This window comes from Papilio machaon, chromosome 11 (genome assembly GCF_912999745.1).
Source record: "Papilio machaon chromosome 11, ilPapMach1.1, whole genome shotgun sequence".
NCBI classification, from domain to species: domain Eukaryota; kingdom Metazoa; phylum Arthropoda; class Insecta; order Lepidoptera; family Papilionidae; genus Papilio; species Papilio machaon.
In genome coordinates this window covers 1-26,728 of record NC_059996.1, presented here as the reverse complement: position 1 = coordinate 26,728, position 26,728 = coordinate 1, and the positions used below count along the sequence as shown (strand labels likewise).

The window sequence follows — 26,728 nt, the reverse complement described above, 5'->3', positions numbered from 1 at the left end:
GTTTTCTGGTAAATACCATGGCCCGGGTCTTGTGGGCCGCAAACTTTAGCTTATTACGAACTCCCCACCCCTGAACATGGTCGAGGGCCACATTGGCGGCACCTTGTATGTCTTCGGTGCTGTTGCCCGAGAACATCAGAACCACATCGTCTGCAAACGCTTGGCAGCGGACGCCCATCTCCCCCAGTTCCACCAGGAGTGGATTCAGCAGTAGGTTCCAGAGCGTAGGACCCCCAATGGAGCCCTGCACGCACCCTTTTGTCGGCTTTCGGGTCCACTCGGACCCCGCATACCTGACGCGCACTATTCTATCACTAAAATAGTGGTCGAATAGGCGCCTCAGGTTTACGGGACACCGAGTTTCAGCTAAGCTGCACCTCACAGCCGGCCACCAGGCGTTATCGAAGGCTCCCTCTATGTCTAATGATATCAGCACAACGAGCCTCCGTTTTTCAACCTCGGCTCGAATGTGCTGAATCATGTCATAGAGGGAGTCCTCGGTACCGCGTTGCGGCATGAAGCCGTACTGGTGGCGGCTGATCATTGGCGCAGTATGCCAGCGGACCCGCCGTACCAACATCTTTTCTAGGACCTTGCCCATAATGGGCAAGAGTCCTATAGGCCGGTATGACCTGGTTAGGTTAGGTTAGGTTAGGTTAGGTTAGGTTAGGTTAGGTTAGGTTAGGTTAGGTTAGGTTAGGTTAGGTTAGGTTAGGTTAGGTTAGGTTAGGTTAGGTTAGGTTAGGTTAGGTTAGGTTAGGTTAGGTTAGGTTAGGTTAGGTTAGGTTAGGTTAGGTTAGGTTAGGTTAGGTTAGGTTAGGTTAGGTTAGGTTAGGTTAGGTTAGGTTAGGTTAGGTTAGGTTAGGTTAGGTTAGGTTAGGTTAGGTTAGGTTAGGTTAGGTTAGGTTAGGTTTTTTTTTTTTTTTTTTTTTTTGTTCGCCGTCCTAAATCTTTCTTGCGTGGCAAGAATTTTTTTGTCTTTAATAATGTACCATATTCTTGTATTTACTAGCCATTTGTTTTCGGCATTTCCAATTTGTATAATTTTACAATAATTTTCCTACTTGCTTGCCTATATTTTGCTTTCTTTGTCAATTTTACTTCTACATTATTTTATTGATATCTTGACTCTAATTTATTTTACTATTTTACTATTTTATTTATTTGTTTATTTATTTTATAACTTCATTCCAATTCCTTGCCAACGGCATTATATTTGTTCTTATTTCCTGATTTATTATGATTTATCTAGTTTTATTTCTGTTGTTTGCAATTTTGACAATTTTGAGGCAGAACTGCTCCAGATGCGGTCTGGAGTGTTTGTTAGCCATTATTTGAGCAATCGTTGACTCGTTTAATTTTGTACCTGTACTTACTTCCAGATCGCATCTGTCGCGATTGTACCTCGGGCATTCTAATAAAAGATGTTTAACTGTTTCAGATACTTCCGGGTCGCATTCGCATGCCGCAGTGTCCTTCAACTTGAATTTACACAGGTAAGCCGCAAAACCGCCGTGCCCAGTAAGTATTTGCGCCCATAGATTTGTCTTGTCGAAGCACCTTAAAATCTTATATGCGCCGGACACGTCGGGGAAGAACATGCGGGTGACCGCCGCCGTAGCTCCACCTGTGTACCTCTCATTCCATTTCCGGATTGCACCCTCTCTTATACGTCTTTTGACGTAGGAGAGTGGACACCTGTCATAAGCTGGGGCGACCTCGGACTGGACCGCCGCCTGCCTTGCCAACTCGTCGGCGCGCTCGTTTCCGGGTATACCGACATGAGCTTTCACCCAGTAGAACTGGAGTATTTTGCCCATCCCCTCTAACTCCCTAATATTCTTACGAATATGGGTAGCGAGGGGATGGTGCGTCTCCGGGTTCCGCACCAAGTCCAGCGAGGACCGGGAGTCGCTGAGCACCGCCGCGCAGTCGAAGCTGCTCGCGACAACCAAGTCCGTAGCCTTGGCTATCGCCAGCAGCTCCGCCTGAAAGACGGTGCACAGCGGCTCCAGCCTCATCCGCTCGGCGCGGACTTCGGAGCCATCCCGCCAGTACGAGTATGCTGCCCCGACCCCGTCCACCGATTTACTACCGTCTGTGTATATCATATGAGCGGGGAGCTGTAGATGGGCCACAGTATCGGGGAGCATATTATCTAGACAACGATAGTTTATGTCTGGCTCGCTGGCGGGATGTGGGGCCTTTATAAAGGCCTCACGCTCCTCCAGTTCGCGGTTTTCCAGCTCCTCAATTGGTCGGCCCCTTTTGCACTCAAACAGCCGGGCCGCCTCCCAAACTCGAATATCGAGAGGGAGGAGACCCGACAGCAGGAGTGCTGCATTTAGCGATACCGTACGGTGTGATTTGGAGATCTTCTGTGCAAAACCCCTTTGGACGGTAGCAAAGATTTTCTGCACAGAGATCTTCTCGGCAGCCTTCGCCCAGGCACTAGCGCCGTACAGAATGGTGGGTTCGACAACTGCAATATATATCGTCCTGATAATCTCCGGGCACAAGCCCCACTCCACACGAGCCATCGTCGACAGCTTCCTATACAAGTTTGTGGCCTTTCGGCAGACGTAGGAAACATGGCTATTAAAAGTTAATTTGCTGTCGACGATGACTCCGAGGATCTTTAACTCGGTCACCATCGAGATGTCGACGCCGTCCATCCGCACGACCGGTGTGTCATACTTAAGCTTTCGCGTGATTACCATCGCCTGAGTCTTTTCGGCGGAAAAGCGAAGCTTATTCATGACACCCCAGTCGCGCGCGCAGGTAAGTGCGGCGTTGGCATCTCGTTGGATCTCGAGCGCAGTGCGCCCGGAGAATACCAGAACGATATCATCCGCGAACGCCTGCACGTACGCCCCCAGCCTATCCAGGTCGTCCAAGAGGGGATCCAGAAGCATGTTCCAAAAAAGAGGCCCACCGATGGAGCCTTGAACGCAGCCTTTGGTCTGCGTCTTCCGCTCTGCTCTTCCAGCGTAATGCACCACTACGCTCCGGTCCCGGAAGTAGTCCTCCACCAGACGTCGCAAATTTACGGGGACACCCTTCTCCATCAGCCTACATTTGATGGCCGGCCACCAAGCGTTATCGAACGCCCCTTCGATGTCAAGAGAGACCAGTAGGGCGATCTGTTTTTTGTGGAGGATGCCCCTGACGTGTTGCATCAGGTCATACAGCGTGTCCTCCGTGCTCCGCTGCGGAGTGAAGCCGTACTGCCTCGCGTTGGACTTGGGCAAGACGTGCCAACGGATTCGTCGACAGAGAACCTTCTCAAAGGTCTTGCCCAGGATGGGTAGCAGTCCAATGGGGCGGTACGACTTTGCGCGGGCATAGTCTGGACGCGCTGGTTTCCTGAGCACCACGACAGACGCCTCCTTCCACGGTGCTGGGAAGCACGCCAAGTCAAGGCACCGGTTCAGGATAGCCAGGAAAACCTCGATTTCCGCGTATATTGCGCGACAACAAATATCGCTGGTAAATCCGTCCTGGCCCGGTGCCTTTTTTGGACTGAAACTGCTCAGAGCTCGGACCAACTCTGCCCTGGTGATCGGGGGGTCATCTGTTTCTCCCGGAAGGCGCGTACCCACCTGGTCCGCCCAGCTTCTGATGGTGGTGTGGGCCTCAGAGTCCGCACCAGCATCGTCATCAGCGAAAAATGTCCTTGCGAGTAGCGCAACCGATTGGTCCGGGCTCTGTACAACTCCATCCTCAACGAGCAGTTGGTCCTCGTGATGGCCTGACGCCCTCCTCAGCACACGGTATATACCATCCCAGACGGACTCTCTCTCCTGTTTAGAGCAGAAGGACTTCCAGCTCTCCGTCTGGGCGCTGGTCACCCTTCGCTCGTACTCCGCTTTGGCGCTCAGGTACTCATCGACCACATATTGTCTGCGTCGCAGCGCGGCACATCGGACCCTACGACGTTTAGTGTTCACGTCGCGCCGCAGACCTTCAAGCTCGTCGTTCCACCAGGGAAAGCGTTTTTTAATCTTGGGTGGTTTGCGGGGAGGGATAGTTTCTTCGCACGCTTCATTGATACATTTGATGTACTCGGAGACTACCTGTTCCAGCTCGATCTTATTTGCTACATCTTTTATTCGTTCCAAGGTAAGTCCCCGAGTATTTAAACCCCTACGCATCTCCTCAGTGAAACGGTCCCATTTCGCTTTTTTGGTGTTAAAACGTCGAGTAGTATTCCGGGTTTCACCCACAGGTGGCGCCTTGAGACCCAGAACTAAGCGTATCGCTCGATGGTCGGAGCTAGTGACGGAGTCGTCCACCTTCCAGTCTCGGACGCTTCTCAGCAATCCCTGGGTGCAGACGGTGACGTCGACATGACTCGTGTACCTCCTGCCCCCACGGATCGTGTCGAAGGTGGGGACGACTCCTTCGTTCAATACGTGCAGTTCCAGGTCGTCGAAGAAACCTCTCAAAATCTCGCCGCGGGTGTCCTCCTCGACGCTCCCCCACCAGGGACTCCATGCGTTCCAGTCTCCGCCCAGAAGGATCGCGCCTGTGCCGACCCGACCCATGAAGTCGCGTATCTGCGAGAGGTAAGGTTCGATATCCTCCGTGCCCTCGAGGTACACAGAGATAACCGCTACGGTCCAATCTCCAGTTTTAAGAACAGCAGCCACGATGTTCTCAGTGACGATCTGAGGGTTCACATGAACCTCCAGTCCATCATGAAAGACCATGACTGCCGCTTTTACAGGTTTGGTCCTGGCAGACTCCCTCTGTATCACTCTGACGCCACGGAGGCTACCGATCCGCCCCTCGGAGCCAACGTATGGTTCCTGGATGAGTGCGACACCAACACCACCCCTCTGAGCAGACATGACCAACTCCTGAGTCGCCAGACGGCTACGCTGTAGGTTGGCCTGATATACCACAAAATGGTCTTCCACTGCGGCGCCCTTAGCAATAACTTATTGACGCGCGCGCTATAGCGTCCCATCTTTGTCGTATGGGGCAGTCGCCGCTGAATGCAGTGTGACCCGCCTCCTGTTGTCCGGCTCGGTCGCAATTCCGACAGACGGGGGCCCTTCCGTCCATGCGTGAGGGGCACTTCGCACGTTCGTGCTCCCCCCCGCAATGGCCGCAAAGGTCCACCGTCTCTTTGCAGTGCTTGCGGCCGTGACCATAGCCCAGGCAACGGGTACACTGCATCAGCGGCGACTGATCCTCCGCAATCAGGCCCTGGATGTCGATAAAAATGGTCCCCGCCTCGATTAGCCTTCGCCAAACCTGAGGGGAGACCTGTAGGATCACGTGGGCCTGATGAGGGTTACGCGCTCTCTTTCGGTATACTTCTTTCACTCTAAAGTGACTTGGATCCATATTCAGCCACAATCTCTTATTTTGTACCCTCAAGGACTCAATAATGTCCGTTTCGGAGTTGTAGCTGAATACGTTCCTCACTATCACTCGGGGGTCCCGATTTGCCGCCGGCTCTAGTTTTAACCCGTCGTTAGCTTTAAGTCGCGTTTCCATCTTCTCGAGCTCAGGTTTATTTCCGCAGCAGATTACTACTTTGCCGTCCCTTATCTTTCGTATTCTGTCTATTTGTATCCCAGACTTACGTGCGTCAAGGGTCTCCCTAACTTTGTCAATCACATTCTCACTCGTATCCTTCTCCGAGCAAGAGGATACAATGAGGACATGATTCGGTCGGCATAGTGGGGGCTGGGCCTTTGATATCGGGACCCTCGCTGTCTCAGCGTATGTAGCCACCGGGACTTTGAGGGCCTCTATGGCCTTTCCGGTTTCCCTAACGGTTTCTCCGTACTTTTTCACCCCCTCCGTTACCTCCCCAACCCTTGTCCCGACTGTCTCTACTTTTTGGTCTGTCTCTTCTATCTTCTTAAATATCTCTTCTGACATCTTTTCAGCACCTTCCGTTGCCTTAACAAGCTTTTCCATCTTCTTACTGGTTTTTTCCGTATTTATTTTTATTTCTTTTATTTCTTCCATGAGGCCCTCTAACTTCTTCACGTTTCCACATAATGCCCTACCCGGGGGGTACTCGTCGAACCTATTCATTATATCATGGTTTATCATCTTTTTTATTGACTCCGTATTTGTAATGAGCTCCTTTATTTTGATCCCAATGTCCGCTCCACTATTTTTGCTCCGGACCAATTCCTCAATGCACCTGTCCTTTTCCTCAATCTTTTCCCTAAGTTCCTTCTCCTGATCAAAGTGCCACTGCTTCAGCCGATTCTCTAGGGTGCAAATACGTTCGTCCGCCTGGAGGGCTATCTTGTACAGTCCTAGTAGGTTGTCCAGGACGCCCTCCTTTATAGACGACTTTAAGTTCCCCGAGGACTCTAATTGAGTCTTTGCAGCCTGGTACAACTTCTTGGCACGGTCTCTGGGGCCTTCCGTTTGAAGGGCGCCAGTCTGCGGCTTGACCTGAGGCGGGGCCTCAGTGGCTCCTCGCGATTTCTGTTCTTCATCCTCTTTACGTTCTGTATAGGTGACTGTAACATTTTTGACGTTTTTCCCTAATGGAGGGGGAGACATGATTAGTTTATCAGGAAACAAGAACAACCTAACCTAATTGTCAAATGATTTAAAAACGTCACCAATAAGGGTGACGGTCAAAAGGACTTTAAATCGGCACAAAGTAATCTTAAATCTAAAAATCGTAAAGTCCCAATAGGGGGACAAACGGACTACACACAACACAGATTGATTTGTTTTAATTAGGTCTTTGACCAGTCTAATATTTTAAAACTTAACTATTTAACTAAACTAATTGGTCAATAAACCCTATTCTTATATTTATAAATCTATAAAATAGATCTAATATCACAGATAATGACCTTGTCAGTATGCAACTATAACTACAACTGTTTATGGCAACAAGTTAAATTATAAAAATCCAAATTATTGCTAAGTCTAATTTCTAATTTTAAGTTACAATTTAATTAAATATAAAAGAAAAAGAATAAAGTAAAATAAAAGGAAATAAAAAGTTTTACAATTTTTATAAGTTCACTAAATAAATTGATTTTGTTAAATTTTTAAAATCTTGTTTAAATTTTGTTAAGTTCCAGTTGATTTTTTTTTAAGTTTAATGATTATTATAATTTAAAGATTTAAAAGTTTAACAATTACAAAAGTTTTCAAATTTAGATTAGTAAGAAACTACGTCAATATTTACAATGATAACTAACAGGTTTTTGTTAACCAAGCAGTCAATTAATTACAATAAAATTCCCAATGCCTGAGACAATAGGTCATTAAATTTATTCTTAAGTACTTTGTTTTGTTTCACGCACAACAGTTGCAGTTATGTCGCTCTGTGGTTCCGGGCCACGCCCCTTTTTTTTTTTTTTTTTTTTTTTTTTTTTTTTTTTAAAACTGTAAACAATGTTCAAGAGTATTCACAAGAGTTTTGTTTTATTTTGTTGTTTATTGTATATATTTTGTATTTGGAATATTTTACAATTTTTGTCGTCCAGTGTTTGTTATGAATTAGGTTTAGAATTTTAATATGAAATTAAATTCGTCTAACACTGAAGGTCAATAACCTTGTCAACACTCGACGTAGTATCGGGGCAGTGACCCCGGGCCGTTTCTTAATTCTATATCTTAATACTATTTGCGGCGGGCAATAACTCCGCCAGCAATTCAAACTTATATAAAATAAAAGAAAATTTTTTTTTTTTAAATAAAGTTATTGTTAAATATAAGTGCTAATACTATGTCTAGTTTATTCAAGTCGTTCCTTATTATCTAAGTGACTTAACAATAACTACGCCCTATTGTGTTACAGAATGGCCGCCGCCGCGCTCCTTTGTTTCACTAATGACCGCGAGCGAGCGAGCTCTCGGAACACAATAGGCGTATGCAAATGACAATGTAAGTTAAAATGTAAACAAACTATTTCTTATTTTATTTAAATTAACAATATTAAAGTTTTAAGATATGAAAGTCTTTCAAAATTTTCCAACAATTTTTAAAATGTTTTAAATATTAATAAATTTAGTTATTATTGTCGTTATATTTGTCAATATTTACATTTAGTTATGTTAGTCTTAATAATCTTAATAATCTAATTCCAATAATAACACTTTTTACGTCTAATACAAAGGTCAATAAACCTTGTCAAAATATGGCGTCACGTCTAGGGCAATAACCCCGGACCGTTATCTTAATCCTATTGGCGGCGGGCAACAACTCCGCCGGTCATTCAACTTATAATAACTTATAACTAATATTGTCGGGAAAAGCCCGGGTCAATATATTAATTCTGACTTTTTCCGACTTGACCAGTTCTACAAAATCTTATCTTAATTAATTATCTTATAATTTAGAAACACGTTTAGCCAATTTCGTTTACTTATTTTTATGATATAATTTACGTTACTTTAATTAAATTGCCAAATTTATAATTTTTACATCAATTAATGCAATTTTTTTTAAAACTCTGATGATTACTATTTACTAAATTTTTACACTTTAATATTTTACACTTTTATTCTAGTCCTTTATATTACAATAACAACACATTAATATAACTACTAAATATTTCTAACTAATTCAATCGTCAAGTCGGTTTGATAATTGTCTAGTTTATAATTTGTCTGCAGCGCAGGTGTGCAGTTGCGTCACAAGCTCCGCCTTCCACGGCCAGCGAGGTGCGGTGAGGTGCGGGCGGCGGGGGAGGAGGGGGAGCGCGGCTGCAGGTGCGCGCTATGACGTCACTTGTTTACGAGATTTGTAAAACTTTATAGTAACTTAACCGGATTTAACCAGTTATTTTCTGAATGTTTCCAAAAATTTTCTTAAATTTACACAAAAAGTTTTATTAAAAATAGCTTTATTACACGCTTCACTCTTGCTTTATTACTTAAGTTTTGAATTTTTATTTTACAATTTTAACACTTTTTTGAAAATTGTTTTTCTCAAAAACTGCACACGAGAAAAATCCAAGCAGGGTGTCTTTTTGTTCGTCTTGAAATGCACTATCTAACTATAATTTAAAATATATATGTCCTCGCTTTAAATCAAAAGTTGTGATTTTTTGAAGTTTATGCACTTTTTGTCAGTTTTTAAAATGTTTATAACTTTTTAACCACTGACCTGATTTTCCTTTTGAAAATTGGTACCTGCTCGGTTTTTGAAGGGCTATCCAGCAATGTATGTCACGTCCTTCTAGCACGTCTGGAACCAGGTCCACGTTGTCACGCCGTTTTGGTTTTTCCCCATTTTCTCGGGATTTTCTTACGGGAAAAATTCGGGAGACAACTCGAGGTCCTAGTCCTCGTCGAGACCTTTACAACGATGTAATAAAAACTATATGTTATCGCGTTAAATTTCGCAGCGGGAATTTTTAAAGTTTTAAAATTTGCAAAATTGGTGGTTTTTCACCAATAACTCCCTGGTCTTCCAACCTATAACTGCGATTTTCACACCGTTGTGTTCGTGGTAATTTTCCCTATCTCACGATATGTCGCACTAGTAACTTCACCCGACTTTTACCACCACTTTGATTTTTCGAGCGTTTTTGGCTTTCGGAGCACTATTTTCACACTTTGCGCGCGACGCGTCGTCAGGGCGGGCGGGACGTGACTGGGTTAGGTTAGGTTAGGTTAGGTTAGGTTAGGTTAGGTTAGGTTAGGTTAGGTTAGGTTAGGTTAGGTTAGGTTAGGTTAGGTTAGGTTAGGTTAGGTTAGGTTAGGTTAGGTTAGGTTAGGTTAGGTTAGGTTAGGTTAGGTTAGGTTAGGTTAGGTTAGGTTAGGTTAGGTTAGGTTAGGTTAGGTTAGGTTAGGTTAGGTTAGGTTAGGTTAGGTTAGGTTAGGTTAGGTTAGGTTAGGTTAGGTTAGGTTAGGTTAGGTTAGGTTAGGTTAGGTTAGGTTAGGTTAGGTTAGGTTAGGTTAGGTTAGGTTAGGTTAGGTTAGGTTAGGTTAGGTTAGGTTAGGTTAGGTTAGGTTAGGTTAGGTTAGGTTAGGTTAGGTTAGGTTAGGTTAGGTTAGGTTAGGTTAGGTTAGGTTAGGTTAGGTTAGGTTAGGTTAGGTTAGGTTAGGTTAGGTTAGGTTAGGTTAGGTTAGGTTAGGTTAGGTTAGGTTAGGTTAGGTTAGGTTAGGTTAGGTTAGGTTTTTTTTTTTTTTTTTTTTTTTTTTTTTTTTTTTTTTTTTTTTTTTTTTTTTTTTTTTTTTTTTTTTTTTTTTTTTATTTTTTTTATTTTTTTTTTTTTTTCCCCGTAATCCCCCGACGTATTTATGGGTCGGAGACTTTATTACTTTGCTCTCTTTTTGCTAATTGTTAATTTACAATGTTGTATATATTTTACATTTTCTGTTTACTTAAATATTTTTTGACAATTTTTGAATGTCATTTTTATTTTCCTAATTTTAATGACGGTGCAAACATTTTTGCTACTATGTGCGGCATTCTCTCTGTGTATTAAAAAATACACACAAGGAAGCCGCACCCAGACATGGTCTTTACTACAAACAACAATGTTTGCACCGTTATTATTTTTCTATTACATTTTTTGCCTAATTCGACTATTTGTGTGTTCCCAGGTTCTTTTTTCTTCGACGAGTTGGCTACGTGGAACTTCCTCCTCCACTTGGTGAATTTGGTAAGTTCAACTACTCCTATTTCTTTCCCATTCTCTTTTGATTTAGGTGCTTTCCCATTTCTGGGTCCCCTGATGACACCGCGTGAATACCCCTCTAGATGTTTATTACCAGTTTTTCTCTCTGATGACAAAAACCACGCAGATATCCTGGACCAGACGAGGTCGCCCTCTTCAAGTGTTTGGTGGCATAAAATAATATGCCACCCCCCATTTGTCGCTTTTTCCTTTTTCTGTGCCACGCTGATATCCGCGCCGTCTTTGAATCGTTTGTATTCCGATCGGCAGCGTCCCACGAGTACCCCTTTCCTATTTCTATTTTTTGAGACCTGCCCATCATTTACGATGGACAGAACCTCATATCCCATTCTTCCGCTTCCTAGCGACCAAAACCAACTTCCAAATGTGCCCGGGAGGACCTCAGCAGTAGGCTATGGCTGATCTCGCTATCTCGTCCCATCGCTTTCTCACCGGGCACTCTCGATCAAAAATGTTATGATTCACCTTGTCCCTCTGTTCTGCCTTACAGTGGACACAGACTGGCTCCACTCCTACTAGCCATTCGTCACATCTACTCTTTTGGTGTCCCGGCATCCCGCAGTGACTACATATTTCATGAGTCATTCTACATAGCCTTTTAGGGTGTCCATAATCCAAGCATTTCGAACACTGAACGAGTGGGGATTGATCCTCAACCACCACCCGTTGCAGGTCGACCCGTACCTTCCCTGCCTCTATCATTTTCCTCCAAACCTGCGGGGGCACCCTCAACACTATATGTCTAGTGTGGGGATTTCTTGCCTTCTTTTTGTATACTATTTCCATCCTGGTTGCGTCGATATCGTTTATTATGTCTTTATTTTGATTTTTGAGAGCTATCATTATCTCTTCGTCGCTATTGTAATTAAACACGTCTTTTAAAATTACCAACGGATTTTTATTTTGGATGTCCGTTACGTGTAAATGTTTTTCGGCTTTCTTTAATCTTTCTTTTAATATCTTTCTCTCTTCTTCCGTCTTACACCCTACTATAACCTTTCTATCCTTCGCTTTCCTTATCTTTTCAACCAGTATTCCGCCATCCTTGGCGTTAACTGCTGTTCTTATCCTATTGAGGACCTCTTCCCCTGTTTCCATCTCATCTGTTGCCGTTACCACAACCGAATGCAATGCGGTCTGTTGTGGTCTCTTTATTCCCTTCGTCACGGCGCTAGCATATGTATGGGTTTGATTTTGGATTTCCTGATGTTTTTCCAATGTAGTTTTTAAATCACTAATATTTAAATTACTTTGTTTTATTAATTCCTCATGTTCCTCCATTTTCTGTATTAAAGATTTTTTCATTTCATACATTTTTTCGTACATTTTGTCCTTTTCCTCTTTTTCCAGTTCTTTAATATTGTTCTTCTCTTCCTTCTTCCCTTCTTCCTTTCCTTCCCTGTTTTTATCTCCCTCTAATTCTTTAATTATCTGGTAAAGTTTATCAATAGCTAGCGTGACTTCATTTTTTATTTCTGTTTTGGTATTTCTGGATTGACTCAAATGTATTTTCGCTTTAACGACCCATGATTTCGCCTCCATGGCCCTGCTTCGATATTTGGGCGAACTTTCCGCTTTCTCCTTGTTTATTGTCAATTTCTTTTGCGCTTCCTTCACTAATCCTTGTGTTTTTTTCAGGTGGAGTTTGCAGTGCTGCACCAGATGTGGATGCCTGTCCAACCTTATTCTCGGGTGTGCGGAAACCGAACATCTTGTATTCGGGGGATTGTGTCAGCTTTTAAAAAGTTGTCAATAGACCTTTTACTTATTTCTAGCTATTTGGGCTATAACCCTGTCTACAACAATTTAAGACTTAAGCTAATATTGACGGGCAATAACCCCTTCAATATACTACAGCTAATTAATTAGGGCAATAACCCCGTCACTAATTATATTTCTAAAACTTATAACTAATATTGATGACAAAAGTCTAATCAATATATATACTTAAAACAACAAGGATTGACCCACTTTATAAATTCAATAATTATTTTACAACTTTGTTACCAACTAAGTGTTAAACAAATATTAACAAATATTGAGTTAAATATTAAATATTAAAACCTTTGTAGAGCAGTATTGAAATTAGAATTGAATTTAAACTTAAAGATATTTCAGTACTGCTAGTTAATATAATGTGGATAAGCCTCTTAAAAGAATTTAAATTTAATTTAGTAAAATTAATATTAAAGTTTTATAGTTAAGTGAAATTAATTAAAACAAAGTAAAAACAAATAAAACAGTTAAATTAAAGTAGTAAATAGGTAAGTTTGAGTTAAAACTTCTAGTCTTATCCACAGTATTTACACAATATATTAAACAAAAATTTAAATTACAATAATATAATTAATAATGAAATGTATATATTTATAATTAGAGTAAAAATAAATTAAGTTAAAATTAAGATTTAAAATTTTTAAAGTTAAAATTAAAGTTTTGGTCTTATCCCTATTGTCTTACTAACGATGCCCTATTGTGTTACAATGCCGGCCGCCGCATTCCTTCTTTTGTTTTACTAATGACTTCGAGCGAGCTCTCGGCCACACAATGGGCGTATGCAACAACAATGTATTGTAAGTATTTTAAGTATTTTAAGTATTATAAGTTTACGTAAACAAGTATTTTTGTTTATGTTTCACAAAATCTTTTTATTTTCAACTTCTTATATTTAATTTATGATTACAGCCAAAAAATTTTTTAAATAAAGTCCACCTTTAAGTAAATTAATAATTACAATAATTAACCAATTAATTAATTAATTAAAGTAATTTAGATTAAAAACAAAATTAGATTTAAAATTAAATTTAGATTTAAATTTAGAATTCAGTCAATATTAAAAGTTTAAAAATTTTACTTACAATACAAGTTGGTTATTTAACTTTCTAATTTTACAATTTAATAAAATAATAAATAATAATGGCAAAAACGCCTGTCAGATTTTTACATAAACTTATCACTAATATTGCAGGCAATAGCCACGGACAATATGTTTAATTTAATTTCAATATTCCAATTAATTTAACAAATTTTTTCCGGGAGGGAATTTTACAAAAACTTTCTTTTGCTATTTTCTCCGGCCCCTTTCGTCCGATCTGGACGTTCGAGGTGTCAAAGTTATTTTTTCGTCGAGACCTTTCTTTTGAGACCACTCCCGCTATTCTGGTACCAGTATTTCTGGTACCAGTTTTTGGTTTCAAATTACGTAAAACCAAATTTTTATTTAAATTTAATTATTTTTAAAATCTTAAATTATAGCTTCCCTATTATATAGTGGGTCACTATACTTTGTAGGTCATATTTACAACTATTTTCGAATATTTACACACTTATATAAAAATTTACAAAACTTTGTTTACCTTATTCTAAGTTGTTTCAAACTAAAATCCTTAACTTTTTCTTGCACTTTTTTATTGTATTTTGTTCACTACACTGTCCTCTGTCTATTCACTGTATTTTCTTATAAATTAATCCTTAATGTCCTTATATTTTCACCATTTTTTGTCAGAGTGTTTTAATCAATCACGACCTACTGTGATTAATTTGTCATAACTTTTAAAATATTAGCCTAAAAAATCCAAGAGAGGTATCAAAATGTTCGCCAGGAGTTGTAGATTCTATTTTAATAAATTTTGATATAGGTCGCAGCTTTACTTTCCGAGCTACGATTTTTTGAAAAAGGGGGAAAATTCTTCCCCACTTTGCGCCTCAATATCTCCTTTATTTATTGTCCAATTTTAATTTTGAAAACACCATCAATCTCGGTTTTTTACAGGCTTTCCAACGAGGTGTGTCACGTCCCTCTAGCAGTCTTAGATCCAGGACCTCGTGTCCACGCGGTTTACTTCTGCAGGTGATTTTCCGCGGTTTTCCTCAGCGGAAAATTCTGGAAGCTGGCCGAGGACCTAGATCTCGTCAAGATCAAAAAAGGATATGTTGTCGATCATTTACGAGCAGCGTTATTTTTTGAAGACCAAATTTCTTCAAATTTTCAGGTTTTTTGGCTCTAAAAATTTCTTCTTTCACTTTTTTATTTTGAAACTTTCACTGTTCGAACCACCGGATTTTTGCGCGTTCAACGATATATCGCACTTATAATTTTGCGGAAATAATCCCACAACTTGGAATTTTTTCCCGTTTTCGACGTACGGAGCTACTTTTTGCAACTTTGCGCGCGCGGTGACTCCTGGGCAGGCGGAACGTGACTTGGTTAGGTTAGGTTAGGTTAGGTTAGGTTTTTTTTTTTTTTTTTTTTTTTTTTTTATGGGCGGCGCTATGCCGCCCTCTCCTTCTCCCCCTGGCGTGGTTTAGCCAGAGACTTTGTCGTTCTTTTTTATTATGATCTTTAATTTTTTAAAACTAGTTGCTTATATTTATTACATGTTTTCTTAATACTATTTTAAAACTTATGCTATATAAATACAATAAATAATTTGCTATCTATTTACAATTTAAAAAATTTACTAACATATAATTTAAAATTTACTTAGTACTATACTTATGTCTATATAAATGTGAGATAAAATATCACCGTACATCATTTTACAACTAGCTTAATTTAATTTCATTTCAAGGCCGACAGCATTCCTACTGTGTTTTATTTCTCTTTACTAGCCTGTTTCCCACTTCTTTACAATAATTTACAAACTTCCCTCTATTTTCTTTACTTGCCATTAAGTTGCTTATATTTTCTAAATTTACTCTCTCCTTAACTTCTATTTCCAGCTCTGCTCTTCTTCTGTCAAACTCCGGGCACTCTACAATGGCGTGCAGCACGGATTCTCCCCGTGCTGGATCGCAGATGCACGAGGGGCTCGTCTTACACTTAAACCTGTGTAAGTATTCTGCGAACCCCCCGTGACCTGTTAAAACTTGTACCAGCACGGGGTCCATCTCTAGATTGCGGAGCACTGGGTAGGCGCTTATGGCGTCAGGGAAGAAGACTCTCGTTGTCGAGGCCGTGACTCCCTCTTTGTAGCGCCTGTTCCATTCGTCAAGCGAGTCCAATCGGAGTTGTCGCTTGACGAATGAAACAGGGACCTTGTCGTAGTGAGGCTTGGTCTTTACTCCGACTGCCGCTTGTTTTGCTAGTTGGTCCGCCCTCTCGTTTCCCTCCACCCCCACGTGCGCTTTTATCCAATTCAATCTCACTTCCTTCCCCACTTCCACACAACCTTTCATCATTCTTCTTATTTCCCCTACGAGGGGGTGGAGGGAATCGATGCTACGCAAGGACTCTAGGGCGGACCTGGAGTCGGAGTAAATGCCAAACCTCCTTGAGGGGCTCCTAACAACAAATTTCACGGCCTCATATAGGGCATACAGTTCCGCCTGATATACGGTGCAGAAGTTCCCCAGCTTTAATTTCCGGCAGGAGGTCTCCGCGGCGCTATCCCATATGGATAACGCCGCGCCGACTCTGCCGTCAATTTTGCTACCGTCGGTGTAAATTCTTACATCGACGGTAGCTCGCTGGGCAACCTCGTCACCGTCCGTCAGGCAGTCGAACTGCAGCCCTTCCAGGTGGGCGGGGTGCTCGGCCTCTTCGTACTTTGTCGGTCTCTCCAAATCTCGGTCCCGCAGCACTCGCTGGCTGTGGCCCTTCTTTACTTCGTAAAGAAGGGCCGCTTCTTGTACCCGTAGGTCCAGAGGAAGCAGGCCAGCGAGTGCTACGGCAGCGTTTAGAGAGACCGTCCTGTAGGCCCTTACGATTTTTTGAGCAAACCCGCGCTGCACCCGGTCTAACAACTTCTGAGTAGTCTTCCTCCGTGCCGCCGGCGCCCACACGCTGGCGGCGTAGAGGATGATGGGCTCCACTACTGCGACGTATATGGTTCTGACGATCTCGGGGTTCAGCCCCCAAGATATCTTTGCGGCGGTTGACAGTTGACGATAAAGCTTTTGCACTTTTATTGCAACATTTTCAATGTGCTTGTTAAAAGTGAGCTTATCGTCAACTGTCAACCCCAAGATCTTCAGACTGGTGACCAGCTCAATGTGTCCCCCTCCCATGCTCAGACGTGGGGAGTCGTATTTTAGTTTTCTGGTAAATACCATGGCCCGGGTCTTGTGGGCCGCAAACTTTAGCTTATTACGAACTCCCCACCCCTGAACATGGTCGAGGGCCACATTGGCGGCACCTTGTATGTCTTCGGTGCTGTTGCCCGAGAACATCAGAACCACATCGTCTGCAAACGCTTGGCAGCGGACGCCCATCTCCCCCAGTTCCACCAGGAGTGGATTCAGCAGTAGGTTCCAGAGCGTAGGACCCCCAATGGAGCCCTGCACGCACCCTTTTGTCGGCTTTCGGGTCCACTCGGACCCCGCATACCTGACGCGCACTATTCTATCACTAAAATAGTGGTCGAATAGGCGCCTCAGGTTTACGGGGCACCGAGTTTCAGCTAAGCTGCACCTCACAGCCGGCCACCAGGCGTTATCGAAGGCTCCCTCTATGTCTAATGATATCAGCACAACGAGCCTCCGTTTTTCAACCTCGGCTCGAATGTGCTGAATCATGTCATAGAGGGAGTCCTCGGTACCGCGTTGCGGCATGAAGCCGTACTGGTGGCGGCTGATCATTGGCGCAGTATGCCAGCGGACCCGCCGTACCAACATCTTTTCTAGGACCTTGCCCATAATGGGCAAGAGTCCTATAGGCCGGTATGACCTGGGGTGCGTGTAGTCCTCCTTATTGGGTTTCCTAAGCACTGCAACCACTGCCTCTTTCCACCTCCTGGGGAAACACGCCAATGCCAGACAGCGATTTGCTATCGCCAGGAACAGCTCTGGATCCAGAGTGATGGCAGCCAGGCAGATGTCTGCCGTGAGGCCGTCGGGGCCAGGGGCTTTTTTGGGATTGAAACTTGACGCGGCCCACATGAGCTCATGCCTAGTGAAGGGCGGGTCACATACTTCACTATGTGACCCCCCATTTACTGTTTCGGCCATCCTTCTCATTTCTGTGTGGGCCGCGTCATCCTCCCCGAGTGAATCCTCGGGGAAGAATGTTTCCGCCAGCACCCTGGCTGATTCCTCCCCGCCCAGGGCTGTACCACCCCGGACGAGGGGGATATCCTCCGACCTCTTCGTTGTTCTGCCAATCACTCTGTAGATCCCATCCCACATGGACTCACGGGTTTGACGTCCGCAGAAGCTCTTCCAACTCTCAGTCTGAGCCCTCCTCACCTCACGTAGGTATTCGTCTTTGGCGTCGACATACTGCTGCACGACCCACCCCCTCCGGACCTGGGCTGCGCAGCGCACCCGTCTCTTGTACCTCAAGACTTTCGCCTTGAGGTCAGAGAGCTTTTCGGACCACCAAGGCAATCCTGTTCGTCTCCTCTTCCCAATCTTGGGCATGGTTTCCTCGCATACATCCACCACGGTTTCCACGTATCGGTCCACCTGTCTCTCAAGGTTTTCCCGGTCTACGGTCCCTTCAATTTCGGCTGGTGTTATGCCTCTCTCTTGCCAACTGGAAGCGAGTTTCAATCGAAACTCGCTCCAGTTTGCCTTCCGCGTATTGTACTCCCGGGTGGATGAGCGTATGTCCATGCCCACTGACAATCGAAGATTCAGACTGAACAGGATTGCCCTGTGGTCCGAACTGGTTACGTCCGCGAGGCGCCAGTCCACCACTCTCCCCAGGAGAGAGGTCGTGCAAGCAGTGATGTCGACGCAACTACAGACGCGTCTACTACCTCGGATGGTATCAAAGGTGGGCTCAGACCCCTCGTTTAGAAGCTGTAGCCCCAGCTCGTCGAGTTTCCCTGCCACTTCCAGTCCCCTCGCGTCGGTCTTCTGGCTGCCCCAGTCCGTGCACCACGCATTCAGGTCCCCGCCTAGTATCACGTTGTCCATCCCCAATCCGTCCACGACAGAGCCGATCTGGTCCAGGTACGGCTCAATGGGCTTATCTGGCTCCAGGTATACCGACACCACCCCGATCTCCCACGCCGCGGTCCTCACCTTTGCAACAGCAATGTTGCAGGTGGTGAGGTCGGGACAATGGGAGACATCTATGGTGTCGTCGAACAGTACAATGGCTGATTTTACCACCGACTGAGCGGTCCGGTTTCCTGCACATTGCACTATTCGAATACCTGGACGCTGCCTCATTTCGCCAATCCTGCCTATGTATGGCTCCTGGACCAGCGCGAGCGCGAGTTTCCTCTTACTCGCCTCGTTTATCAACTCTGCCGTGCACAATTCGGACCTTTGCAGGTTCGCCTGCACAACGTGATACCGACGGTCCCCGGTTGAGGATCCGCTGGGGGCACCCGGGACGCCCTTAGCAATACGCTACGGTTGATCTCGCGAGTGCCTCCCACCTTTTCCTCACCGGGCAATCGACACTGAATGCGCTGTGATCCTTCCTGTCGGATCTTGCCTTGTGGCAATTGCGACAGGAAGGCGGCTCTCCGGACAACCAGCTGGAACACTCTGTCCTGAGGTGCGGGCCCGCGCAGTGGCTACACACCTCCACCGACTCCGTGCATAGCCTCTTCGTGTGCCCGTACCCCAGGCACTTGGAACACTGGACTAGAGGGGACTGGTCGGCCACTCTGACGCGCTGGAGGTCTACGTGTACGGCTTCTGCGTCCGTCATCCGACGCCATAGCGTCGGCGATACCCGCAAGACCACATGGCATGTGAGCTCGTTCCTGGCCCTTTTTCGGTAGCGGACCTCCATCCGCAGGTCTTCCTCCTTCAATCCAGACAGGAGGTCCCTGTTCTGCCTGCGGATGGCCTGAACTATATCCTTGTCCTCGTGGACCTTCAGGATATCCTGTAGGACCACGAGGGGATCTTTGTTCTTAATGTCCGCTACCTTTAACTCGCTGCCAGCACCCCGCAATCTATCCTTAATCTTGTTTAACTCTACTTCCGTGCTGCAGCCCACTATGACTTTCCTATCCTTCCCCTTACGAATGCTGTCGACCTTTAACCCTTCGTCTTTGGCATTAACGGCTTTTCTGATTTTTTCCAGGACCTGCTCTCCGGTCTCCAACTCATCGCTGGACGTGACCGCCACCGAGTGTGTGGCCTGGTTGCTCGATGGCGGTCGTCGCGTCCCTCCGGCTGCTACGCTCGCGTAAGTATACGTTTCCTTTAACTCTGCATGCTTTTTTAAGTTGTTATTTAATTCTTCCATTTTTGCGCTATTTTCTTTTAGCAGCTCGGAGTATTTTTCCATTTTCATAATTATATCTGTTTCTCTTCTTCTTTGGTCCTTTTCCGTTTCTTTTTCTCCCTTTTCTTCCACTTGTTCTTTCCTTACTTTGCTTCCTTGTTCCTTTTTCTGTTCCGCTTCCAAAAATAGATGATACAATCTCTCTGCTGCTTCGTGTATGTCTTGCTTTATTTCTGTCTTAGTATTTCGCGTAACACTTAAACAGTAGTTAATTTTTGCCACGCATGCCTTTGCTTCTGTTTGGTTGTTTAGGTATTTTTTGGCAGGTAGCGGCTGTGATTGTGATTGTTCCGCTACTTTTGTTATCTTGGTTTGAATCATCCTTTTTGCAGCTGTCTCCGTGTCCGCTATTTTTTGGGGCGAGCGAACGCGTTTATCTTTGTCTTTGTCTTTTTCTTCTGTATTCCCGGCCTCCCAATCTCCGATACTCTTCCTCACCTTTGAGATTCTCTTAGGTGAGGTGTCAATGTTGAAGGTCTTGTCTGTCACCGGGACGGGGGCCTCGTCTTGATTTTTCGCTGGAGTGCGGAACATTTTTTTCCAGGGGGATGCGTCAATAATTAACTTATTACTAATTTGGTCAATAAACCTTATAACTAATTATTTACAATGTCAATAGACTTTATAATCTAGTTGTCAATAGACCTTTTACTTATTACTAGCTATTTGGGCAATAACCCTGTCAATAACAATTTAAAACTTAAGCTAATATTGACGGGCAATAACCCCTTCAATATACTACAGCTAATTAATTAGGGCAATAACCCCGTCACTAATTATATTTCTAAAACTTATAACTAATATTGGTGGCAAAAGCCAGGTCAATATAGTAGTCGGACACTCGACTTTGTTAATTTATATTCACTGCCAGTTCCGAGAGTTGCGCCTATGAAATAATTTTGTAAATAATAGAATAAAATAAAATTAAAATGAAAATAAAATAAAAATAAAAATTTTTAAAACAATTTTAAAACTCTAAAAATTTAAAATAAATAGGAATATTAATGAATTGAATTTAATTTAATTACTATTTAAGTAAACTAAAACTTTTATAGTATTAGTATTAGTTAAACTAAATAAGTAAGTTCAACTTAAGACTAATTCTACTAAAGAGTTAAAATCTCAATAGACTGAAAATAAAATAAAATAAAATAATAAATAATTAAATTTTTAAAACTTTTAAAATCTTTAAAATATTAAAACCAAAATTTCAATTAAAACTTATTTCTAGGCTCAACTCTATTAACTACGCAGTATATCACAGTTTGTCTTAGTCTAATGCACAAAAGTACCAGTTATAATAATAATAATAATAGTTAGATAATATAATAAAAGTAAACAATAAAAGATAAAACGATAAAAACAGTCTGTTTACAATATGACTAAGACGTCAAGTCGATGTCCTATTAATTAATTGTTTATTTTCCCACGAGCAGGTGCGCCGGTTCTCACGCTAATTACCCCGTGGGAAAATATGTCTCGGCGCCGGCGTGTGAAAGAATGTTGGCGCCGGCCGGCACGCGCAGGAATGTTGGCGCCGCCGTGGGAATAATGACGCCGGCGTGCGAGCGGTGCAGGTGTGCGGTGATTCACAACTTGTTTACGTTTTATCTTAAGTTTTACGTAATTTGATTTTCAAAATGTCCACTTAAAATAGTCACTTATTTACTTCGTTTTTTCACTGATATTATTTGTAGCACCTAAATTTTTAGTTATATACAATAATTTCTTCACTTAATCTAGCCTTAGTGTCTCTAATGATCACTTAAAGTTTTCTTAATATTTTGTCTTTTTTAAAACGTAACTGCACCGAAACTATTTGGCCGAAAAATATGACAAGGGTATCAATCTCTTTGTCTTATATTCCTCTTTAATTTAAGATAATAAAAGATATGTGTCACAGATCTTTTAACAGAGTTATGATTTTTTAAAGTTGTCCTAATTTTTCACCAACTTCTTAGTCTTATTTCTCCTCGACTAGTTGTCCAATTTAAAATCTAAAGGTAGCCTCTTGTTCGGCTCGTCAAGGGCTTTCCAACAAGGTGTGTCACGTCTCTTCCGCGTATCGGGATCCAGGACCTCGTGGCCACGTGGTTTTTGTATTTTGAAGTTTTCTTTAGTTTTTCGCGTCTGAAAAATTCGGAAAACCACTCGAGGACCTGGACCTCGACGAGACCTATCCAGCGATAATTTAAAAAGTATAGGTCGTCGATCGTTTTTCAAAGGCGGGAATTTTTGAAGTTTTGAAATGTTTAATTTCTTTGTTTTTCTGTCTGTATCTTCTCGATTTCCCGCTTGATGACCGAAATATTGGCACCGTCACACTCGTCTTGTTCTTCCGCGTCTTATGGTGTATCGCACTGGTACTTTCGCGAAACTTTTACCACAACTTTGTATTTTAACACGTTTTTTCACTTGCGGAGCAACTATTTACAACTTTGAGCGCGTGGTGATGCCAGGGCGGGCGGGACGTGACTGGGTTAGGTTAGGTTAGGTTAGGTTAGGTTAGGTTAGGTTAGGTTAGGTTAGGTTAGGTTAGGTTAGGTTAGGTTAGGTTAGGTTAGGTTAGGTTAGGTTAGGTTAGGTTAGGTTAGGTTAGGTTAGGTTAGGTTAGGTTAGGTTAGGTTAGGTTAGGTTAGGTTAGGTTAGGTTAGGTTAGGTTAGGTTAGGTTAGGTTAGGTTAGGTTAGGTTAGGTTAGGTTAGGTTAGGTTAGGTTAGGTTAGGTTAGGTTAGGTTAGGTTAGGTTAGGTTAGGTTAGGTTAGGTTATTTTTTTTTTTTTTTTTTTTTTTTTTTTGATGGGAGGCTCCTTTTGTGCCTCCCCGCTGCTCCCCCTGACATAAGGGTCAGAGACTTTGTTTTCGTTATATTATTTTGTTGCCCTTTGTTTAGTTTGTGTTAGTTTGTTTTTTGTTTACTCATCTAATTGGTGCTATTGTTATAGGCGGGGTGACTCTTCTCTCTTTGTATGCAAGCATACATACAAGGAAGCGTCGGCTGTTGCGGCTTGCTTCGCAGATTCCGATAAGTGCCTTTTCAGTAACTCCAATTTTGATTTTTTACTATTTGCTGATTTAAGTTTTTATGATTCTTTAAATTTTGTTCTATTTCTATGTCTTGATTTCTTTTATAATTTTAATTTTACTTTGTTGTGTTTTATGTTTCAGGTAACCGAAAGTCGGCGGATCCAAAAGGGCAGAAGTATTTTAGATGCATGGGACGACCGCGACGGCTTCTTTTGCGCGGTGAGGAAGGACAGACTTATTTTTTCTCTTATTAGGGGCACCTCTAGGCTCTGCGCTGTTGCCGCTTAGCAAAACTCGGCGGTCAATCCATTGATTCTCGGAGCGTTTTTTCGGGCTCAACGACTTAGAGGTCCACACGACTATTCCTCTGATAAGTGCCGGGTGACATGCCTCATCATGCAACTCGGCATTTGTTTCCGAGTATTTTCTCCGTTGGTTTTGCGGACCTCGGCATCGTTCAACTCTATATCCTTTATAGCTTTTTGGTGTTTTTTCCCACAGCCCACTCGCGGCAGCGCGGGGCGACGCTGGATGTACGGTTCTTTTTTCCCCGGTCTTCTCGTTTTTTATTGGTAAGTATTTAAATTTAAATTTTGATTTTGATCCACAATAACAATTCAGTTCTTTTTGTTTCATTAGTAATTTAATTTTGAATTTTTTGTCCCGAATTTCTATAATAGCCTTTATAAAATTATATACTATTTTATTCCGACTATTATTAATAATTTTTCCAAATTTTATCTTTTTATTAGTTTTGGTTAGGTTAGGTTAGGTTAGGTTAGGTTAGGTTAGGTTAGGTTAGGTTAGGTTAGGTTAGGTTAGGTTAGGTTAGGTTAGGTTAGGTTAGGTTAGGTTAGGTTAGGTTAGGTTAGGTTAGGTTAGGTTAGGTTAGGTTAGGTTAGGTTAGGTTAGGTTAGGTTAGGTTAGGTTAGGTTAGGTTAGGTTAGGTTAGGTTAGGTTAGGTTAGGTTAGGTTAGGTTAGGTTAGGTTAGGTTAGGTTAGGTTAGGTTAGGTTAGGTTAGGTTAGGTTAGGTTAGGTTAGGTTAGGTTAGGTTAGGTTAGGTTAGGTTAGGTTAGGTTAGGTTAGGTTAGGTTAGGTTAGGTTAGGTTAGGTTTTTTTTTTTTTTTTTTTTTTTTTTTTTTTTTTGGGAGGCCACTTTTGTGCCTCCCGGCTGATACCCCCTGACATAGTGGGTCAGAGACTTTATTGTTCCTTTTACATTTTTCTTGCTCTTTTTTATTTAGGTTTTAGGATAGGTTAATTTTGTTTGTTTCATTATCTAATTGGTGCTTTTCTTTTTATTTCCAGGCTGGGTGACGCTTCTCTCTGTGTATACTAGGATACATTCAAGGAAGCGTCAACAGTTGCGGCTTTGCATCGCAAATACCGAAGAATAGCCGATAAGTATCACCAACTTGATTTTTACTATTACTATTTTACCATTTTTATAATACTTTGAATTTTGTTCTATTTCAATATCTTTAGTTTTCCTTTTTGATTTTTACTTTGTTATGTTTTCTTTTTCAGGTTTGCCGGTCTCGGCAGTGATCCAGTAGGACTGAATATTTTAATTTCATAAGACGTCCACGTCGATTTGTCTACGCGGTGAGGAAGACAGGTAATTCTATTTTTTTTTTTTTTTTTTTTTTTTTTTTTTTTTTTTTTTTTTTTTTTTTTTTTTTTTTACTAGTATCAATAACAACTTTGTATTTGTGCTGTTGCCGCACAGCAAAAGTCAGCAGTCGATCCACTAATTTTTGGAGCTTTATTGGGCTTTTCGACGCCGCTGCCCGCTCGAGTTCGCCTCTGATAAGTGCCGGGTGACATGCTTCATTATGCGACTCGGCATTTGATTTCGCGTATTTTGTCTATCTATTCTGCTGGTCTCGGCGTCGATAAAACCTATGTCCTTCACAGCCTTTTGCTGTTTTTTCGCAGCCCACTCTCGGCTGCTCGGGGCGGCGCTAGATGTTCGATTCCTTTTTTCCAGATCTTCACGTTTTTTGTTAGTAAGTACTTTAATTTTAGTTTTAGTCCGCAATAACAAATTTTTTCTTTTTTCTTTCAGTAATAATTTAGATTTTTCGTTCAAAAGTTTTATTATAGCCTTAATAAAATTATGTACTATTTTATTACGACTATCGTTAATTTTTCCAAATTCTATATTATTATAATTTTTATTTTCTTCTAATCTTTTTTCCATTTTGTTACGAAATTCCCTCTTGTTTGCTGTTCCCGTATTGTGCATAATCTCAAGAAGAGCAACCGAGCAATTGTCTACTTCGTAACAGCCATTTTCTATCGCGTCTCCCCGAATATCGAGAGTGGGTTCAGGATGAGTGCCCGGTGCGCCTTTAGCAATATGAAATGGCAGACCGCGCCAAGGCGTCCCACCGCTTTCTTATCGGGCACTCGTGGCTGAAAGTGTTATGGTCCGCTCTGTCCAACTTCTCATGCTTGCAATTGCAGCATGTTGGATCAGTCCCGGCGAGCCAGTCTGTGCAGTCCACCTTTTTGTGCGGTCCTCCGCAGTGGCTGCACTTTTCCACCTGTTCCTTGCAGAGTCTTTTCGGGTGTCCGTAGCCTAAACACATCGAACACTGTATTACCGGCGACTGGTCTTCGACCCTGATTCTCTGCAAGTCTACTTGGACTCTTTCTGCATCGACCATTCTTTGCCATATTTGAGGGGCCACTCTCATGACAATATGGTTTGCATGTGGATTTCTGGCTCGCCTTTTATATATAATCTCCATCTTTTCTTCTTCTAGATTTTTAAAAATATTCTTATTCTGGTTTCTCAACGCGGCTAATATATCGTCATCGCTATTATATTTAAATACATCTCGCAGGATAACTAGCGGATTTTTATTTTTAATCTCTTGTACTTCTAGATGGTCTTTTACAGTTTCTAGCCTTTCTTTTAGTTGTTTTCTATCCTGTTCCGTCCTACATCCTACGATAACTTTTCTGTCCTTCGCCTTGCGTATCCTTTCAACTGCTATTTCTCCATCTTTTGCATTTACAGCTTTCCTAATTCTATTCAGTACTTCTTCTCCTGTTTCATTCTCGTCTTTAGCAGTTACAACCACCGAATGCATTACGTTTTTCTCCATCGATTTCCCTTTGTTCTGCGTTACTACGTTTGCGTACGTTTGTTTTTCTTTTTCTTGGTACTTCTCTAGATTGTCGTTTAGTTCTCTGATTTTTGCATTACTTTCTTCTATTAATTTTGCGTGTTCTTCCATCTTCTTGATTAAGACACTCTCTTTCTCTTTCTCTTTTTCTAGGTCTTGTTCTTGTTCCTTCTCCTTTTCCTTTTGTTTCTCCAAGTTTTCTCTTTTCCTTTCTTTCTCATTTGGTTTCTTCTCTTCTCCTTTTTCCAGTTCTTTAGCCATTTCCTTAACAATTCCATACAGCCTGTCAATAGCCTCCGCCACTCCAGTCTTTATCTCTGTCTTAATATTCCTTGACATATTTAAATTAATTTTCGCTTTGGTAACGCAGGCTTTTGCCTCAGCTATTTTACTTTGTTTCTTTGGTGGGCTTATGACCACAATCTCCGATGACATTCTTCTCACGTTCTCGTTTTTCTCTTTAGTAGCCGTTACCTTTTTTCTTGTCCCTTCTACTTCTGTTGATTCTGTCGGGGACTGAGTTGCCTTCCCTTTTCCATTCTCCCATTCTCCAATACTTTTCCTTACGTGGGACGTCTTATTTGATAATGGGTCAACCCGGGATGTTCCGGGTTTCTCCATTCCTGATGTCTCTGTGTTATCTGTCTTTTTATCCGGTGTACGAAAACCAAACATTATGTCAGGGGGTATGTGTCGATAATCAATACTATTAATTTACCTACAA

At 42.4% G+C, this 26,728-nt stretch overlaps 1 protein-coding gene across 1 annotated transcript; it reads right to left on the bottom strand.

The window, feature by feature from the left end:
• Positions 1–11,300: 11,300 nt before the first annotated feature.
• LOC123721401 lies at positions 11,301–20,375 on the bottom strand. The gene is made up of 4 exons (XM_045680066.1): positions 18,990–20,375; positions 15,347–18,877; positions 11,899–12,301; positions 11,301–11,362 (listed from the first exon to the last, which is right to left on the bottom strand). Exons 1-4 carry the CDS (start codon positions 20,373–20,375, stop codon positions 11,301–11,303), a joined length of 5,382 nt encoding a protein of 1,793 aa, XP_045536022.1.
• Between the last annotated feature and the right edge of the window lie 6,353 nt (positions 20,376–26,728).